The sequence below is a fragment of the Lontra canadensis genome, unplaced genomic scaffold, assembly GCF_010015895.1.
Source record: "Lontra canadensis isolate GAN:19392208 unplaced genomic scaffold, GSC_riverotter_1.0 scaffold4, whole genome shotgun sequence".
NCBI lineage: Eukaryota > Metazoa > Chordata > Mammalia > Carnivora > Mustelidae > Lontra > Lontra canadensis.
Genome location: NW_022630998.1, coordinates 31,187,573 through 31,208,790, shown reverse-complemented (window position 1 = coordinate 31,208,790; position 21,218 = coordinate 31,187,573). Strand labels below are relative to the sequence as shown.

The 21,218-nt window shown below is 37.0% G+C and overlaps 1 protein-coding gene and 1 pseudogene across 7 annotated transcripts in view; one reads left to right on the top strand and one right to left on the bottom strand.

Moving 5' to 3' along the window:
- ATG10 (autophagy related 10) overlaps positions 1–21,218 on the top strand; it is a 306,219-nt gene that overhangs the window by 95,170 nt on the left and 189,831 nt on the right. For all 7 annotated transcript variants that reach the window (XM_032847333.1, XM_032847317.1, XM_032847308.1 and 4 more), the window contains one exon: positions 2,395–2,514. In XM_032847333.1, coding sequence (XP_032703224.1) covers positions 2,407–2,514 — 108 coding nt within the window. In that variant the 5' untranslated portion in view covers positions 2,395–2,406. The remainder of the gene's footprint in view (positions 1–2,394; positions 2,515–21,218) is intronic.
- On the bottom strand, positions 13,593–14,727 carry LOC116860935 (annotated as a pseudogene).

Genomic DNA, 21,218 nt, shown 5'->3' with positions numbered 1-21,218 from the left:
TTTTTACTTTCCTGCCTCATCTGGAACTATGAGCTTATTCTCACTAGCCTATTTTATTTCTTCTTCTACCTTTATCCTTCCACTGAATCAGCCCAGCAAAACCTCAGCTTTGCACGTGTGCTCAGTTCGTGTACCTGGGGAGCTGAGCATTGCTAATGGTAATCACAGCACCCTTCCTTCTTGTGTGGCATGTAAGTCTCCCATCAGAATTTTATTACTCTTCAGTATTGTACCTTTGAAGCTTTACCTCTGCCATTCTGCTCCAATAGAGAGCAGACAAGTTTAACTTGCATGTGACTAAACTATATCTGCCTACACTTCCTGCATCATGTTTGTGAGATCCGACTTGGAGTTCTCTGCACCCTAACTTGCCTTTGTTCATACCATTCTCCCTGCTTGGACTACTGTTCTCACCCTTGTGCTTTACCCAATGACAGTCTGCGCTACAAAAACTCTTATATAACTTCAAGATTCATCTTCATGCCCACCCCACACACCCTCCCACACTATCCCCTCTTGGTAAGGGACTCAATCATTTGTATATACTTTAAACATAAATCCTGTTTTCCAGTGCTGTAAGGATTGAGAGTTGATCAATTCACTGAAAAAGTTCATTAAAGCTAGAGTTAAAAAAAAATACATGTAGACATGAAACATTTTATTTAAACTTAGAACAGAAATACATTCCTGTCGATTGTCTCATGCATGACCAAGGGATTTTCTTTGAGTATGTATACTTGAATGGAATTCATTGTTCCTTCATGAATATACTGAACGCAGAATGCATCCTCTAGATTTCTAGTTTGCATTTAAAAGAAAGAACTCAAGCTATTTATGTAGCAATGTGAGCACAGGATCCTAGATTTGTATGGTTTTTTTCCCCCACCAGTCTTTTCAGTTGCATTGTCCATACCTACTTCAATAAGAGTTTGTTTTTCTTATGGAGACTTACCTTTATAAAGTCTTTCTAAGGCATTAAATCATAAAAATAGCAGTTATTTTTCTTTTTTACTTGCATTTTATGGGTTTGGTTTGTGTAGCATTTAATTAAAGCATGTATTTATAATATACAAATGTGGTTTGTGAATATAAACTCAACTGATGGTAGCAGAGGTGCTCATGATCAGCATGTTGTAGACATCAGTATTTACCAAGGGAATGGATAGTATGTCAGTTAACTTGGCAAGTTGATTGACTGGAGGTTGGTTAAGAGAGTTTCTACTATAATGATTTTTGTTGCTTGTCTCCCTTCATTACAGTGTGAGCTCTTACAAGGCAAGGAATATATATATATATATATATATATATATTTTTTTTTTTTTTTTCATTTTGTATATCTAACCTTCACCTATGCATAGTACCTACTGTAGATATTCAGTCTGTGTTTCTTGGCTGAATGAGCAAATTCTTCTCTAAGTCATACTAAATTTGAATAATCAGAAAGAACGCTGTACTAAGAATCAGCTAGTATAGACAGATCACTGGCCTTGGAGCCAAATTGGGGTTTGAATCCTTTCTCATTTGCATTTCTTGGGCAGATTTCTTTCTCTTATTCTTTTGGGGAATGGGGGTAACAACAGTCTTTGGGTTGTGTGAGGATTAAATGGGGATGTAAAGTGTTTAACGTAGTTCTTGACATAGTAAGCAATCAACAAGTGGTAATTTTCCTGATGATGCTCATTACCAGTGAGGAAAATGTAGGAATTCAGTTGGTCTAAGTTTTTCATCAAAGGTCTTGAACTATATAATTTAACAATTTCCTTCTCGCTCTAAATTTCTCTTATTATAAACAATGGTTCATGTTTTGGACAGAGTTTTGTAAGAAAGTTGTGGCTCTTCCTTGATTTGTTACATTTGTAGATTTGATAAAGTAGGTAATTACTTAGGTGATCATAACCTTACACCTTGAAAAACAAAACTTTCAGGCTTGAGAACATCATTTGTTAGTGAATTGAACTCTCTAATAAAGTGTGAAGAACAGAAGAACAGCTCAGCTTTACTAAGCACTACCACACTATCTATGTAAGAGCTAAGTAAGGTAGAAAGTAGAGAAGGAAGCTCTGAGGAGATTGTTCAGAAGCATTAGTTTAGAAGTGAGATAAAATTAAGCTCTTGAAACGAAATTTATGGACAGATTTAACTTTTTGAATCATAGATGTGTATTTGTTAGAAATCTAGGTTTTAAGTTTTCATGTTGACCACATTTTCTTTCTGATTAAAAAATGGGGATAGGGTAAGAAGGAAGGAAACATAGTGCTTTTTTGGAATGGCTCTGAGGATATTTCCCATTCTTTGTCTCAAATTTTGGTTTGTTTAAAGAAGTAAGTGATTTAGCAGAATTCCTTTTAGCATTCATTCTACAGCTCATACTTACACTTAGTTTTTATATTACAGTTATCATTTAGTATGGAAGAAGATGACTTCTTTGGAGAAAAAACATTCCAGCACTTTTGTGCAGAATTCATTAAACATTCACAGCAGATAAATGATGGTTGGGAATGGAGAACTTCGAAGGTAAGAACAGAAACTTTTATTTTCTATTTTAATAAAGTGTTGTTTTTTTCTTTGGCTGTATAAAGCCTCAGTAATTTAAACTAATGCATGAAAGCTAGTTTGATTTAGTAAAAGGCTTAAATTGAAGATTGTTTTAAAACAGATGTCCATTTTACTGTTTCAACTATATATACTCATTATAATTGGGCTAATGAAGTATTATCTAGAAAAGTCCTTAGGTGACCTCCTTTAATTTAATAGATAAGAATGCTTAGCATATTAATTATCTGAATGTAAACAGATGCTTCTGTGGTGCTTCAAACCATTTATTTACATTATTTATTTTCTTAGGAAAGTGCTTTTGTCCAGAGAGTGGAAAGATAATCCTGAAAACCAAACCAGAGTCAAACAATCACAAAGTCTGAAATATTGAGGAATGAATTAATTGAAAATTTCTTAATGATGTAAACACATTCCAAAGCATTCTTTCTTTGGTTCTATTCAGTAATGATGATGTAAAAGGTCTATGGACTCATCTATTTCTACACATATACTTAGTATGGATTATACTTAGTAAGGTTTCTCTGTCAAAAGCTCCTCGAGATAATTTTCTGATAGGATAAATTTTCTCTACTTGATTTCTTAATCTGATACCTAAAAAAAGTGGTGATTCCCAATTTTTGTGATTATTGGCTCTGTTTGCTATATGAACTCTGAGAAATGTGAATACTTTAGGGCTGATTCCTATGATTCAGAAGTAGGCCAGGGAAATGCAGTTCTTGACCCGATCCACAGTGTCACCAGAGAGAGAAGCCATGATTTCCCTTTGGGTCATGTGCCAGCTAAGCTTTCATGGGACGGGAGTGGGGGAATATCATGAGAGACGCCAGCCCCACTCTTTAAGTTCGTGACTGGACAGTTCATAAGGCATCTCCTGCTCTGGGATAACATGATTTTATTATTAGCACCTTTTATTAATCTTTTTCCTGAGTGTTTTATAATTTTGATTGCTATTGTGTTTGAGTGTTTATTCATCTTTATTCATCTTTTATTTTCTTCATCCTGACTTTATTTATTTATTTATAATCAGAGATAGAGAGAGAGCACACAAGGAGAGGGAGTGACAGACAGAGGGAGAAACAGGCTCCCTGCTGAGCAGGGAGACTGCTGTGGCACTTGATCCCAGGACCTTAGAGTCCTAACCTGAGCTGAAGGCAGCTGCTTAACCGGCTGAGCCACCCAGGTGTCCCCATCCTGACTTTAATATCATATTTCTGATAGATGATTTCTTTAAAATTTGGCTGTTTATTCATTGGATAAATGTAGGTTTCTGATCCCATTTGATCTGTAATAATTTGTATGGTTAATCCTGAGAAACTTTTCCTTTCCTTTCCACAAATTTTTTTTTAAAAATAAATTTTAAAAAAGAAATTTTCTTGTCTTAAGCTAGAAGTAGAATAATAGATGCTCTAGCTACTATTTCAGTGACCTAGTAGAATGGGGGAGGAAAAGGTTAGGGAGGGAGATGGGACTGTGTGTGTGTGTAAGTGTATGTGCATGAGTGCATTTCCACGCACATGCACAAACACACACACACACACACACACACACACACACACGTTTGTTGGGGAATGCTGGGAAGGGTCTCCAGGAGGGAGATTCATGATAATATTATATCTGTTAGAAATGTCTTCTGTGAATTTGTTGAAACTAGTGTGCCAAGAACTAGTTTCCAGGATTTGCTTTTATTCTTGTCTGTCCTCTGTTTCAGGGGTGGGGTATGGCTGTCATTGGCTTCTTGTTCGTTGCCATTGCCTGCTCAGTTAGGAAAGTTACCTACCCTTCAGAGTTAGAATTGCACCTCTAATTAAGGGCAGGTTTTTTTTGTTGTTTGTTTGTTTTGTTGTTTGTTTTTTAATGTGGAGGTGAGCCCATAGATAGTACCAAAACAAAACAGAACACTGTTTAGAGAAAATCTTTGTAACCTTAGGTCAAGGACTACAGACTCAAAAGCCCTGGAGTCCTGGTATTTGTAACATAAATGGATCAAGCTGCCAGGTACAAGATAATCTGGACCCTGAGTCCTAAGGCCTGTGCCCAGCAGAGTGTTTGTTCTCTTGCCAGGTTGGGAATGTGACACAGAGGTTACCAGACCTTTCAAGAAAAGTAAATTTTCAGATATTGGCAACTACTTAAAAAACATTTTTCAGAAACAGAACCAAACCCAACATGCTACTGATGAATAATATGTGGGATATGTGTGGTGATTTACATTCTGTTATTGGGTATGTGTGTGGTATGACTGTGGTTTCTTGCCCAGCCCTACTTCAGTGCATGTTGCTGATCTGAATTAGTAAAGGGGGCTCTCGGCAAAGCAGATACCTCTCTTGTGAATTTTGGTAGGTTAGTATTTTTGCCACTTAATATCTGCAGTGCTGTCCCACTTTTATGAAGGAAATTCTGAATCAGTCACTTGGTTTTTTTCCTTCAGACCTTCATTCAGTCTTTATCTCAGTCTTTTGTGGGACTGTTTGGAGAGAATACTTACACTGTTGTTTTACTTTATAGACTCCAGAAATTTGTTTTTATTTTATCAAAAAAATAGTAGTCTTGAGGTAAAATTGGGAAACAATAAGCTGTGCGTAAGTGAAGCCGATGAACCCTCGTTATAGTCAAGAGGGTGATCATACCCATTACCCCCAAGAGGTTGCTTTTATACCTTTATAATGCCTCCCTCTGCCCCTGAAAGTTATCTATTATTTTTTTTCTCACAGTTATTTTTAAAAAGGATCTTATTTATCCCTTTATATAGAGCCTCCTTTAAAGAGTACTCAGACCTTCAGGTTTGTTTATAAATACCTCTCAGGAAGGTGACATACTCTTGTTGAAGGCCATTGTTTAACATAATGGTCTTTTAGATATTAAAGATATTCGTTAAGAGTATGGACTTCAGAGTTAGACATGGCTACAAATCCTTGCTCTACCATTTACAAGCTGGATTTTGGACAGACTTCTTAAAGTTTCTAAACTTCATTTTTTTTAATCTATAAAATAGGAATAAAAGTAATACCCACCATATAGTATGGTAGTTGTGTAGATTAAATGGGATTTACATTCAAAGAGGTTAGCACAGTCTCTGGCATATGGAAAGCCATATTATGGTTATGATTTTTAGCTGGTTGTTTGAAGTTTTTCAGTCTTTTATTTTAGAAATAATGCTATAAATGAAATTGTAGTTAAATTTTCAGAAAACTCTGTAAAAATCTATTTACCACCAAATATACAGTGCTGGTCTTTAGTGTATTATTCTGGGTCCTCCAGGATGAGAGGAAGAGCAAAAGATGGCAAACAACAACGAATGTATGCAATGAAGGCATTTTTTCCCCCAGATTTTATTTATTTATTTTAGAGAGAGTGAGCGGATGCGCACACACTCCTGCGTACTCGAGTCCAGGGTGGGATCGGTGGGGAGGGGCAGAGGGAGAGGGAGAAGCAGGCTTCCTGCTGAGCAGGGCACCTGACCTGGGGCTTGATCCCAGGACCCTGAGATCAGGACCTGAGCAGCCACTTAACTGACTGAGACATCCATTTCAGCCACCTCTGAAATACAATATTTAGAGAGAGAGAGAGAGAGAGAGAGAATGAACAAACACGGGGGAGAGTGGAATAGGAGAGTCTCCAAACCTAACTCACTGAATATTTTTGTTTTGAAATTATTAATCAAAAAGAAAGAAATAAGCATTTATCTTACCTTTACTGTATTATCTGTATTTCATGTTAACTAAATAGACTAATTTGATAAGGAAACTTTCCCCCCCAAAATTCCATCTGATAAATGTAGAAAGGATGGTAGAATTAGAAAATCACTACTTTTCAGTCCATAATGAAATGAATTAGGTGGCAGTAATCAGTGGATGAAATTATTAGGTGAAGGGTTAATGGGGAATTTACAAAGGAGGGATTGAGCTATCATCACCTGAACCCTAGTGATTAATCATGGCATTACTATGGCATTACTAAAAATAGTACATCCAGATATTATATACTTGCTGAAGTTTTATAATTTGAATCGCAGAGCACAATCCATGAAATATTCTTGCCCAAAATATTGAACCTGAATAGAATCAATTAAGAAAGTCAAGTGATGGAGAACCAAGTTAATTGACACCACAGGAAACAAATAGAGAATAAAGAAATCTAAAGGGCAACTGACTCAATTTCCTTAAAAAGTTAATGGTTCGGTAAAGAAGTGAGGAGAGGATTGCATCTCTAACTATCTGGTATTGAAGACCAAGCTTGTTTTGTTTTTAAAGTACCCTTTTTGGGGGGTGCTTAGGTGGCTAGGTCAGTTGAGCATCCAACTCTTTCAGCTCAGGTCATGATCTCAGGGTCATGAGATTGAATCCCATGTTGGGCACCATGCTGAGCATGGAGCCTGCTTTACATTCTCTCCTTCCCTCTCCCTCTGCTTCTGCCCCTCACACCACTCTCTAAAAAAGAAAAAAAAAAAAAAGGTATCTAAATCCTTACTTTTCCTTTCTGACTTTATCTTACCTGAATTTATCTTATTGACCTATAACAAAGAGTTTGAGCACCAGTGACAGTTTTTGGATTGACAACAATTAGTTCTTGAACTGACAACAGTTCAGACCATATTTTAAGCAGCACTACTCTAGATTAAAAGAAATTCAAGAGACATATCCTAATGTAACTTGTGAACCTTATTTGGATCCCAAGTCAAACAAATCAACTATAAAAGGACCTTTTGAAACACAATTAGGGATATTTGATTATGGAATAAAGTATAAGATGACACCAATTTAGCTTAACAAAATAAAAGACAAATCAGGGGTAGAAGAAGCAAATGTGGCAAAAATCTTGTTATGTATTGAATATGGGTGATGTGTGTATAGGTTTGAATTTGGTACTTTAGCATACTTTTTACATAGCAACACACCAGAAATATTTTGATTACTTTCTTTACAGCTTAGGAACAGCTGATCGAAAGGGCTTATTTCCTAATTTAGATAGAGTAAAACTTTACAATTTCATTTTATTCTTAGAAATTTAAGTTGATTTTTAAATTCTTTCCTTTCAGTAGTCTTTCTGGTTAAATGCACGTTGCTTTTCCTAAAAACCCCCTCACCATTATTCTAATTACATCAAATTCATATTTTTAAAAATAGATGATAAAATATGTCAATATTTTACTTTATTCCATCCTTTAACACTATCTTGGTAGAAAACCCAGGTTGCCATTCCCATCAATCTTGCTGCCCTCCTGAATTTCATACTTTGCTTATTTGCACAGCTTGTTTTATTTTAAATGTCTTATAAAAAAATTTCAAATGTATGAAAGTAAAGAGAATGGTATAATGAATTCATATGTGCCCATCACCTAGCTCCCACAATTATCAACTCACAGCCAGGTACATACTGTTTTAAAGCTTCACTAGCGTATATAAAGTGACAAAACATATCTCAATATAATTAACTTGGCTTTCTTTTTTCCTGTCTTAAAATTATTGGCACTTCAAGTGCACTCTAAATTTATTTCTCATTATATACTAAAAGTAATGAATAAACTCAGGAAAAGATACAAAGACATATTATTTCTATGTTTTTTTTTAAATTTTTACAATTTTTAAATTTTTAAAAAAATTATGGTTGGGTGTCTGGGTAGCTCAGTTGGCTAATTGTCTTACTTTGGCTCAGGTCATGATCTTGGGGCTCCTGGGATCTAGCCTGGCATGGAGCTCCCCACTCAGGTGTGTGCTTATTCCTTTCCCTCTGCCTCTTCCCCCAATCATGCACACTCTCTCTCAGATAAACAAATAGATAAAAATCTTTAAAATTCTGGTAAAATACACATAACAACATGTAATTTACCATCTTAACCATTTTTAAGTGTGCATTTCAATAGAGTTAAGTACATTCTTACTGTGAATACAACCAAGTCCCAGAACTCTTTTCATATTGCAAAATTAAAACTTTGTACCCATTAGGGGAGCCTGGGTGGCTCAGTGGGTTAAGCCTCTGCCTTCAGCTCAGGTCATGATCTCATGGTCCTGGGATGGAGCCTGGCATCAGGCTCTCTGCTCAGCGGGGAGCCTGCTTCCCCTCCCCCCATGCCCCCCCCCACTTGTGATCTCTCTCTCTCTGTCAAACAAATACATTAAAACAAAACAAAACAAAACTCTGTACCCATTAAATACTAAAGGGTATTCCCATTGGCCCCTCCTCTCAGCTGCTGGCAATCACCATTCTATTTACTCTCTCTCTGAATTTGATTATTCTAGGTATCTCATATAAGTGGAATCATACAGCATTTATCTTTTAGTGACTGGCTTCTTTCACTTAGCTTAATGTCTTCCAAGTTTATCTATTATTTCTATAAATTTTGATTTGGGTTTTATGAAGTAGAGAGCTAAACAGAGAATTGGGATTGAATTTCTGTTAGATGAGGAATCCTGAATTGCATAGCCTCATTCTGTTAAGAGATTTTACTTCTTTTATTTCTAAAACACACTATTATTAAAGAGGATTAAAAATGCTTTCCATGTATATCTCAGAAGACTAGTTCTTGACCATGTCTCAAATTTGCTGATAATCTATAAACCCAACTAGGTATTTCTATCAGAAACATAATCAAAATAAGGAGTAAATAATGGAATTAGTATTTTAAGTACAGTTACTTTGCCTACCCATTCGCGTTAGTGATATTTATATATTGAATTGTTGGAATTAATGATTTTTATTTCAAAAATGAAATGTTAAACATCCATTTTTTAATCTCTGCATACATAGTATGTTTTGATAGGTTCTTTGCTAAAGTTAAATGACAATTTTAAGGTTTACTAAAAGAAATAGATGTTTTTCATACGTTTCTTAGATATCATGTTTCTTTATGTGAGTAACAAATAAATACCTTTGTTGGTTAATACTTAATTTTTGGTTAACTTTTCTTTTTCTTCTAGCTTATTTAAAAATTATATATCACTATATTAATAATCATTTTTAGGGAAGTTGTGAGCATGTTACTTCTATTAAATATTGGCATAATGCTGTATTTGTTTAAGCCATCCACTGTGAGTTAATGAAATATTATTTCTGGGCCCAAATGTCACTAGATAAAGATTAAATATATTGTATTGATATAGTCTCTTGATTAGACCAAAGTAGATTGTTTTTAGTGTATTTTTGGAGATTAGGAGAAAAATGCACTTGGAACAGCATGCTGTGTTTTTCTAATAAACATTGAATCATAGTCAGTTACACTAGATTTTTCATTCATAATTTATTGTGTGTTATGATATGATTTGTCACTTAAGCATATGCAAATCTTAAGCAATCATTTCAACAAGAGTAGGTTATATCACTTGTGAGTTAAATATTTTTGAGTATCACTTTTAAAGATTATCAAGAGTATCAGAGAAAGAAAAGCTATAATACTTTACAAATTTATAAATTAAAAATTTAAATAATGGTAGTAATTTTGCATGCTTAACAATTAAAATCACATTCTTGGCTAACAGTAATGTTTGGGTTTCCTGGGCAGGGTGACAGGCTGTATTTCAAAAAGCCTTGTGGAGAGTTATCTTTACAGTGGTGAGTTTATGAAGCCCAGTATCATCTTACCCTTGAGTTCTAAAGTTTATATATATATAGAGAGAGAGAGAGAGGAGAGAGAAAGAAAGAGGAGAGAGAGAGAAGAAGAGAGAGAGAGAGAGAGAGAGAAAGAGGGGGATAGAGAGGGAGACAGAGAGAGAGAGAGAGAGAGAGACAGAGAGTATATAGAGTCTAATTTATTAATTTATAACTAATAAAATTGTCAAGTGAACTGGAATGCTCCTGTCATGATGATTCATTTTTGCTTCGTAGATGGGCCAATCACAATTGTATGAACATAGAATAAGTACAAATTCTCATGTGTAGTTGTAATACTGAGATATTTAATGACATAATCTGAGAGTGGCATACCTCTTGCTCTGTAATAGGGGTAGTCTTACCATTGAGAAGAAATTGCAATTTTAGGTTTATAGGGTAAGAATCTCTTGCTTGAACTGTCCAGTGGACACTGCCAATGTTTCCTTCACTGATATCTCTCTCTCTCTTTCTCTCTCTTCCTCTCTCTCTCTTTTTAAATTTTAATGATTGGCCAGTCTCTCTTTTGGTTGCTATCAGATTACAGTCAAATCTTGCTGGCTGGGGAGCCATTCTCTCTCATTAAATAATTCACCTATGTGCTCTACCTATTATGGGTTATTTTTAACTTGAAACTTGAACTTGAAAAATGCTTATTTCCAAAGCCTTGGGAAAGGCCTTCAGCTACAGACAATATTATTATGATCATGGATATTTGTAAAAATATAGGGAAAAATTATCAAAAATCATAGTACCCTAGTAGAGTTGTAGTTGTTTTGATGAATTTCCCTCATATGTCTATTTCCATTTGGTATTTTTAATGAATATTATCTTAAAATTTATAAATTTGGAGTGTAATTACATATCTATAACACTGTCTTACCTTTTAGGAAAACAAGTTTTCACTTTATTTTTTTAAATTTAATCTTTTTTTTTTTTTTTTTTTTTTCTAAGAGAGGGAGAGAGGGGATGCTCAGGCCAGAGGAGCAGAGGGAATCTCAAGGGACAGAGAGAATCTCAGGTGGAATCCATGCCCAGCATGGAGCCCAAAGCAGGGCTCGATCTCACAACCCTGATATTATGACCTGAGACAAAATCAGGAGTTGGTTGGTTAACCGACTAAGCCACCCAGGCGCCTCAATAAGTTTTCACTTTGTTAAATTTTATTTCTTTATTTGTCAGAGGGAGAGAGAGAGAGAGAGAGAAAGTGCACAAGCAGGGGAAGTGGCAGGCAGAGGGAGTGGCAGGCCGAGGGAGAAGCAGACTCCCCGCTGAGCAAGGAGCCTGATGTGGGACTCCATCCCAGGATCCTGAGATCATGACCTGAACCAAAGGCAGTTACTTAACTGACTGAGCCACCCAGGCATCCCAAGTTTTCACTTTAAAGATTGATTTTGCTAGGTAGTTTTGGAACTGGTTACCTAAATGAACTGTCTTCTACCTCTAGTACTTTTAAAAATAATTATTTGGTGCTTTCCATGTTATCTGACATAGTGAAAATATGGTTTCTTTTCCAATATTTATGGCTTCATTTTGGTCATATTATTAGTTATAGTTTCCAGATAAATTGTGTGTGATAGCAGCAATCAAATGTATTCATATTTTATAGCATTCTTTTTATGCTCATGACACTCATGTAAGTATATAGGGCACTTAGGGCAGTCTTATTGTCTTCATTTTGTGTGAAGATAACTTGAATAAACGATAGACTTTGGCACCAAAATAACAACTGACCTGCCCGAGTTTGAGCTAGAACTGGAGCGAGAACTCAGGTTTCTGGACCACTATGGTCCTGTGTTTAATGACATAAGCAGTCTCACAGTTCAGAATTCTGTGAACCCTGAGCTCAGTGTAATCAAAACTGAGCTCATCAGCTTTCAACCTCCTCATTTGAATTCTTTGTTTTAGTAGGTGTTTCCACCATCCTTCTGGCTCAGGCCATGAACCTGAAGACTTTTACATTCCACTGTCTCCTCAGCACCTACACCTAATGGATCATTCCATCAGTTTATTCCCGCTTTAAACATGTTTCATATTGACTCAGCTCTGCCTCCTCTGCTCTCCTTTTCATTGCCACTGTCTTGGTTCAGGGGTTATTCCTGGTCTCTGTGTCTCATCTTGCCCTCTGCCAACTTGCCTTCATCCTAAAATGCCAACCCATTACACCCTGGTTAAATCCTTCAGTGATTCTTCATGACTTCAGGATGTAACTCTGGCTCCTTAGCTAAGCATACACAGCTCATGCCTAAAAAAGATGTACTCTTTTGAGTCTTGCTTCTTTCTTTCAACATTACATTTATGTATAGCTTCATAGTCTATGGTTGGTCAGAGTTATGTTCCAATACCCAGAGCATGAAGGGTGGAGTAAGATTTCCACCCGCCCGAAGGATCTGTATGTGGGCCGGGAGCACATTCCAATTTCAGGCAGGCTTCTAGTCTGCCCTGGCTTCTAGTTTCTCCCGTATCCTCTGTGCACGTGTGCAGCCCTGCCATCAGCCAGGACATGAAGAGAGCCTGGTTTCCTTAAGACATGCAGATGGAAGGCAGCCAGGGTTGTTTGCAGAGTTCAAGTCCCTCTGTGGGTCTCTCATTACTAGGATCTTTCTGTTACTTTTCTGTTTATGTTGCTGGTTGGTTGCATGCGCTAACTGGGATGGCTACCTCAGACTTGCTAGTGAGATTGCGTACTTGTACTGGAGACACTGCAGATATATCACTGGAGATATTTTTTCCATATTAAATTTAAGCATTACCTCCTTCAGATAGGCAACCCTAACCCTCATGTTTAGCTAAGATATGCCCCCTTCTCTCTATTTCCATATAACTGGTGCACCATTCTATGTGGTGATTATCTGTATACTTGCCTGATTCCCCATAGTAGTCTGAAAGCTTGACTGCCAGCACTTTGTTTCTGTATCCTCACTTCTATATCCTTGGTGCTTAGCATGATAAGCACTCTATATGCATTTGTTTAATTGAGTTAAAATCATATAAGCTGCAAGGAGTTCTTCCAGGTTTGTTACTTATATAAATACATGTCATTGTATTTCATTTCATTGTATAATGTATTATTTGAAATAAGTGGGGTCATTGAGTAGTGTTTAAAAACCTGTTTGTTTTAGAAGAATTTTTATTAAATAGCAAAATTCTTTTTTAGTGGAATGAACCATTGGATACAATATTATGTAATGTCATCAGTGAACCCTAAGTTCATTACTGCTAAGCTCATTAGTAAATTATTTGATCTCTAGTAGTTTTTGACAGGATTTATCATTCTGTTCTTGTTACACTTTTACATTTGGTGTTTTCACTCTCTTGGTTTACCTCTTAGATTACTCTTCACTCCTTTTCAGTCTCCTTTGTTGTTTTTCTTTTCTCTATAACCTTATAATATTAGTGACCATGCTATGTCTTACTCTCTTCTTTTTTTTTTCTTTTTTCACTTTATTAAAATACTGAGTTTATTTCACATGTATATTTTTGTCTCCTCACCATTCCATTTGTCTGACCACCACTACTACTATGTCTTATTATAACATTCCATACATATTTAAAACCAAGCAAAGGGTGGAGTTCCAGCTTAAAAAACTAAACAGGCATTTTAGACAACACATTCTTGGCAATGGAACCTGGACATTTATCAGACATAGAAGAGAAAGTTCTCACTGTGCATTATAAAAGGGACAGCCAGATATCAACTGTTTCAGAAATGAAATAAGATGGAAAATTTTAACAAACTGTTTAAACTGTTTTCTTGAAGAGACTTCCTCCTCTGCCAGAGACCTTCAGTGGCCTCTTGGTCAGTCATCCGGAAACAATTCTTGACGTGATTGATGAATTTGGCTTCTACTTTGTGAAGAGAACCACTTACTTGCATTTTTGCTTTAATGTCTTCTATAGAACAAGGTCCTTTCGGTGTTTTGGGAGTCTTTTCCTGTGGTTTGAAAGATTTTTTGATCTTGGTGTTGATGGTTTTGACTCTTTTCCATTCTGGTTTGATTTTTGTACATTTTTGGCTGGAGTATCTTGTATAGATTTCTTTACTGGAATCTTTTCTTCAGTTTTCTCATCATCAAAATCATCATCATTATCATCATCTTCATCATCGTCTTCACTGGCGACAAGTTATATTTTCTTTCTTTGGACGCTTACTACCCCTTCCAGGGGCAGAATGCTTTCCAGATACACTAAGGAGTTTCTTCCTTCTTTTCTTCTGACTCTGCATCTTCCTCCACAGCTACTAAGCGTTGTCTGCTAGTACACACAGGCCCTGAACCACATTTCAACTGTAAGACCACAGGTGGTATTACTAAAGAGCCCCGAAGGGAAACCGTTGGCTGTACAGACATCTTCAAAGTTGCCAATGTGACTTTAATTGGACTGCGTTTGTAACTCATTGTGTCCACTTCAACTGCGTCCAATTCATCCTCTGCACCAACCCCTACACTGACCCTTCTTAAAGATAACTGGTGCTCATTTTCATCATTATCCACCTTAAAGGGATGATATTTGTCAGTCTTTAGGTTCACAACTGAAAGGATAGTTCTGGGGCCTCAGGGGATTCATGTCCATGTTCATTAAATCTTCCATGGTGTGGTGGCATGAACTTAGGTGGGAGAGAAGGCAGACAGAGATAAATGACTGCTGTTCCACAGGAGAGCCATGCAGGAGGGAATCACACCAGGGACTGTCTTATTCTCTTAGCTATTCTCATGAACATGGAGGTCATCATTTAAATTGCATCAAATGCTAATTACTTCCAAATATATATTCCCTGTCCAGACTTCTCTCTTGAATTCTAGGTTCATCAGTCCAACTTCTTACTTTACATTTCTACTTTAATGTCTCCTCTTAGATCCTGAAGTCAACATGTCCAAAATTAAACTCTGAATCTCTCCCCACCCCCAAATTTACTCACCCACTACCACCCAAACTAATCTTCTCTCAAATGATAATACTCCATCTTCCCAGTTGTTTAAGCTACTGGAGTTATCCTTACATTCTCTATTCCTCTCAGACCCCACATTCAGTCCATTAGGTCATCCTGTTGCCTCTACCTTCATAATAGCTAGGATCAGACCATTTCTCATCATCTCCCCTTGCTATCACCCTGATGTAAACAACCATCAACTTTCACTAGGATTACCTTCCTATCTGCCTGCTTCCACCCTTGCCTTCTGATGGTATAACATTACCTTTTAAAATGTGAGTCATGGGGCACCTGGGTGGCTCAGTGGGTTAGGGCCTCTGCTTTCGGGTTGGGTCGTGATCTCAGGGTCCTGGGGTCGAGCCCTGCCTCGGGCATTCTGCTCAGCGGGGAGCCTGCTTCCTCCTCAGCGGGGAGCCTGCTTCCTCCTCTCTGCCTCTCTGCCTACTTGTGATCTCTGTCAAATAAATAAATAAAATCTTTTAAAAAAATGTGAGTCATATTGCATTACTTCTCAACTCTAGGTAAAAGCTGAAACATTTATTTGTTTCTAAAAACATTTATTTATTTATTTTAGAGAGAGAGCGATTGCGTGTAAGCCCGAGCAGGGGGTAGGGCAGTGGGAGAGGGAGAGAGAGAATCCTCTAGCAGACTCCCCACTAAGTGCAGAGCCCCAAAGTGGGTTTTGATCCCAGGACCTTGAGATCATGACCTGAGCAGAAATCAAAAGTCAAATGTTCAACTGACTGAGCCACCCAGGTGCCCCACACAAAAACATTCATAATAGACTATAAACTATGGGACCTGCTCCTTCCTTACCTTTCTTATTACTCTTCTGACTTCACCTCCTATTTCCCTTCCTTTCATTCATCACCATCCAGGCACACTGCTTCCTTGCTGTTCCTCAAACACACTAGAGAAACACTAGACAAACATTCCTGCCTGGGGCCTCTAAATTGTCTGGCCCCTTTGTGTAGACCATTCCTTTTTTAGATATGGCAGACTGCCCACATCTCACCATGCCCTCCTCTTTCATGTGTTCTCTCAAGACATCTCCTTCTTACCACCATTAACAATGTGTTGGACTGCTTGGTCTCCCTACCTGCCAGCCTCACTCCTGACTTCCCTTATCCTACTCCATGTTTTTTTTTTCTCATACTACTATTCACCTTCCAATGTGCATTATAATTTACTTTTTTATTATGTTTATTGTTTAATGTCTCTCTTTCCCAGATTAGTCTATGAGGACAGAGATCTTTGTTGTCTTTGCCGATATGCCCAATGCACTGAGAATATCACCAAGTATTAAGTAGGCACACAAACAAATATCTGTTAAATGAATGATTACCTGATTTTCTGTAAAAAATAAAAATTCACAGTTTGTCTGAAGAACTTTATTAGGTGAAAAGTTTAATTTGAAAAATTATGAGAAATTTTTAAAAATGCCTATATTCTTTTATCCCTTAATTGGTGAATTAGGATCCATGAAAACACCATAAAATTTACATAAAAAGTTAATAAGTATCATTCAAATAACCTCTTCAGGGCAGTCTTTTTAATAAAACTGGCATTTCTGTAAAAGTGGAATTTTTCTATAATGATATGCAGAATAGTGGAATTTAATGCATACTTGAGATTTAAGAATAACCATGTAACAGTGTTTTGAGTGGGACCTTTTTATCTTGTTCCAGAATTGCAGCTAAGGCCTTAAGCTGAAGACAAAATACCCTGAGTAACTAATTTTCTATATTTAGGTTGTTATGAATAATCTACTAGCCACTGGGATCAGAAACCTGCCTGTAGAGATTGTTCTGAGGAACCATTCCTGAAAAACTGGGATCCCTAACCCCATCCCAATATGAGAATAGGATTCATCAGAGGAGAAGTACAGAATCTGTGATGAGGAATGATTCCTTCCCCTCCCAGAGCCTTCCTTCCTTGTCCATGGAACCATTTATAAACAGTATGGAATGCCCTCAAGTCAGAAGGAGGGTCATTTCTTTTCCTAGTTGAACATTTGCTTAGCATTAGACTGGCTGGTCTGCCCTTTTCTGCTAAAACAGGGCTAAATGGAATTGAGAGTGATAGTACAGGGGGAATGTTTAATCTGTTTAATATATTCTCTCCAGAGAGTAGCTAGGCTTGGTCTATTTTTCTGTTGTCCTCAAGCCAGGAGGTAAAGGCAGCTCTGCAGGGGTAGAGGGTATATGGTCACTGCCTATATCAGTAAACGTCCAGGGGGTGGTTTCCCTGCACGATCTTCTGAAGAGTCCATACAATCACCCCACCAGGGAGCTGGCAGCTGTGTGCCTGCCACAAGCAGGGACACTGACAGCTAGTTAGTATCAGCCAGAGAAGCAACAGCAAACAGCAGAGAGGGTACTGTGACTCCAACCAGTTAAGGAAGGGGATAACTGTCCTTTCTGCTTCCAATTCTCAAGCCATGGGCCCCTGGAAGAAATGGTGAGGGATGGCAGGTTACTCTGAGCAGGACTGTGCTTCATTTCTCCATTCCAAGCTGTAGAGTGTGGGTTGAACCAGGGAGAAAAGAGCTTCAAATCGATTTTGAGTCTGAAGGCTTCAAAATAGCAACAACAGCAACAACAACAATAAGAAGATTGAATTCTTTTTTTTTTTTTTTTAAAGATTTTATTTATTTATTTGACAGACAGAGATCACAAGTAGGCAGAGAGGCAGGCAGAGAGAGAGGGAAGCAAGCTCCCCGCTGAGCAGAGACACCCCGCCCCCCCCACCAATGCGGGGCTCGATCCCAGGACCCTGAGACCATGACCCAAGCTGAAGGCAGAGGCTTTAACCCACTGAGCCACCCAGGCACCCCAGAAGATTGAATTCTAATTGTTTGAAGGATAGAGTTCTAATAACTGAGAACGCCGAATGAGTTAGCATGTGGTACTGAGTTGTTTAAGGATCCTTAATGTATCAGTAAGGTATTGCTGCATAATAAACCACTTTAAAACTTAGTGGTTTAAAGCAACCACTTGTTATTTCTAAGAAGCTTATGCATTAGCTAGACCATCCTGTTGATCTGTGACAGGCTTAACTGATGTCCGCAGGGCTTGTGTATGTCTACCGTCAGCTCATGGTGGGTGGGAGCTGGCTTGTCTAAGACGACCTCATTTGGGATGATTTGACTTGGTTTCATGTTCCAGGAGGCTAGTCTGAGTTTGTTCTTATGGTGGTGGCTGGGGTCCATAAGCAGAAAGTAGAAACACTCAAGCACTCTTTAAAACTTATATTTAAACTTTTCTTGGAGGCCACGCTCAGAGTCATTGTGGGAAGGCACTACCAAAGGGCAAGGATATAGTGAGGCATGAAAAATTGGGGCCATGAATGTGGTCAATCTGCCACACTTAACAGGTGGGAAAGGAGATTCCACACAAGAGAGTTAAGAGCAGTTATTGGGGGAAAAGTTGCGTATTTGTACTCTGAGGAGTAGGAACCCTTTAATCACAGGTTACAATTGATTTGGACTACATGGGTTCCTAAGATAGAGTCTGTTTCTTCTATATGTTCTTTCTGATGTATAAGTTTAACAGAAGTCATTTTTTAATGATTATGATTTTTTAGTTTGAGGGTCACCCTGAATTTGATCTATCAGGGGAAAGCTATATGCATAAAATGTGTGGAATTTGGAGATGAATGCCAGAAGATGTAACAAGGAAAGTTGCAAATGGTTGCCTCTAGGTAGACTGACCAGAGCATGGGGAGGGGTAAGAAAGAGCTGTTGATTTTTGTTATATATATGCATTTTAGTGCTGTTTGACTTTTAAAACTATGTGTTATATTGTTTTGATTAAAATGAGTCATAATTTTTTTTAAAAAGGAAACTCAATTTTGAAGGCATCGTCACTGTGCTATTATTTACATACAGTAATTTGATTTAATCCCCACAATATCCCTATGAATTACCTATTATTATTTCTACCTCAAATGAGATAGAGAAAGCTTAGAGAAGTTAGGAGACTTGTCTAGCCGGTGTTACATTGTCTCTATGTAAGAGGCAGGGTCAAGATGGGAACCAAGGTGTGTCCGCTTCCAAAGACTACCACCTTAACCCCTAACCTGTAGTTTAATTTGTGAATCGCTCGCTTAGTTCGAAGCTGAATTTTAATCTGCTCCATACCAGAGTTTCACACTATTATGTAACTCCCGCAATGGAACTAGAATATATGTATTTTTTTTTTCTTACTAATGAAATTGCTTCTTATCAATGTTTAGGCTTCAAATGGAAAAATAGTGATTGAGTAAATTCTTCCTCATATTCCAGGGGAATATGATGAATATCCAGCATGTTTAAATTTATTCTGAGGAAAAAAGTATTTACTTTTACTGAATACTTAGATACATTAGATGCTTAGATTCCAGATATTGGATTATAATACCACATAAATTTAAATATTTCTTAAAAAGTATGCTTGTAGCATCTTTTTGTATAAGGAAAGTATTTATAATTAGGAGTTTGATTAAGAAGAACTGATTTGCTTTCATGAATTTTCCGAGTTACCAATATCCAGCTATATTATCTTACTTTAGGAATTAAATGTGATACAATCTTCATCTACTAATTGCTTTTAACAGCTGCTGTAGATATGTATTGCAAAATGTCATTGAAAAGACAGATTTAATATATTAGTTTAGTACACATGGTGATTTAAAGATTAGAGTATGTTAAATAAACTGTGTCAGAAATTATAAATAAACTAAAATGAGTAAAATTATCCTAAAATTGCTAGACAAGTCTTCACATTTAATGTTACATTAATGAGTTTTGTACAGAGACTGTTTAGAATAAAATCCTTTTTCATCAGATGTTGCACATATGCCTTCACTGTTTGTTTTTCTTCAAAGTAAAACTTAATGAAACAGCTAATAAAACCCAATTTTACTCCTGATCCTTGAAGGAAAGAAGCCCTTGAAGTGCACCCACTGTTTATTCTTTTGCACTGGTTTTTGCTACTTTTCAGCATGTAAATTTTCCAGTAATGGAAAACAGTCAAAGCCATAAACCTTTTCTTCCAAGTTTTATAAACCCAGTATTTATTTCTTATTTGTAAAGTGATTGCACAATGGAAACATGCTTTGCACACATACAGAGAAATTTGGTCTCAGATCTTCATGTTCACCTCCTGCTGGCGTCGGGAGGGCATAGTGCATGTGCATTTAAATGGATCTTTATTATGTAAATAATGAAGAACCAGAATGGGGGATTTAACTCACCCCCTTTCGGAGTGCAAGGCATATATGAGACTTCTATACCCTGTTACTCTCATAAACCTTAAAATGTATTAGATTGGTGAATACCTTATGAAAAAGGATCGGCCTCCATGAATTAGAAATATACAGATGGCGGATGTGTATGTACCCCAAGTGGCTTTTCACTACTCATAGCATATGCCATTCTGTGTCTTCCTGGTTCTTTTATGGAGAGGATTGTTTTTGACTTTGGTGACAGGGTGGAGGTGGATATTTGGGTTGAGATAAGAGTCAGTGTTACCCAGAAGTGTGGCCCTGGATTGGTACCAGTGCAAGGAGATAAATGCAGAAATTGAAAATGAGTGCTTAGAAACTTGTAAGTAATTTGACAGAGTAGTATTATGTCTGTCAAATATAATTTGAAAATCGATACAGATAATGCGGGAAGCTGTATGTGGGAGCAGAGGTATATGGGAGGACCTCTACCTTTCTTTAAAATTTTCTGTGAACTTAAAACTGCTCTAAAAGAATAACAACTTTCTTCTCCTCCTCCTTCTTCTTCTTTCTTTTTTTTTTCTTAAATTGGGACTTATATTTTATATGTTTTGAATTCTTTAATTTCATTTTTTTTCTAGTAATTCATTTTAGTGTTTTTCACAAAAGCATGTCTATGACAGATTGGAAATAAAATTCCTGATCTTTTACCACAGATGGTTTGAAAAGCATTTGGTCTAGGATGAGATTTTCAAATGTTGATTTATGTTCCTTTGCCCCATTACATAGCATTTGGTATTCAAATCTGAGTAAAAAGAAAAGGCTATCATTTATAATTTCAGGACCCTAACAAAACCACTCGATGACATTGAATGTTTAATGAGCTAAGGGTTGGATAGTAGAACCTGAAATAAAGGTAGTCTGTGTTTCCCATTAAGGGCAGGTC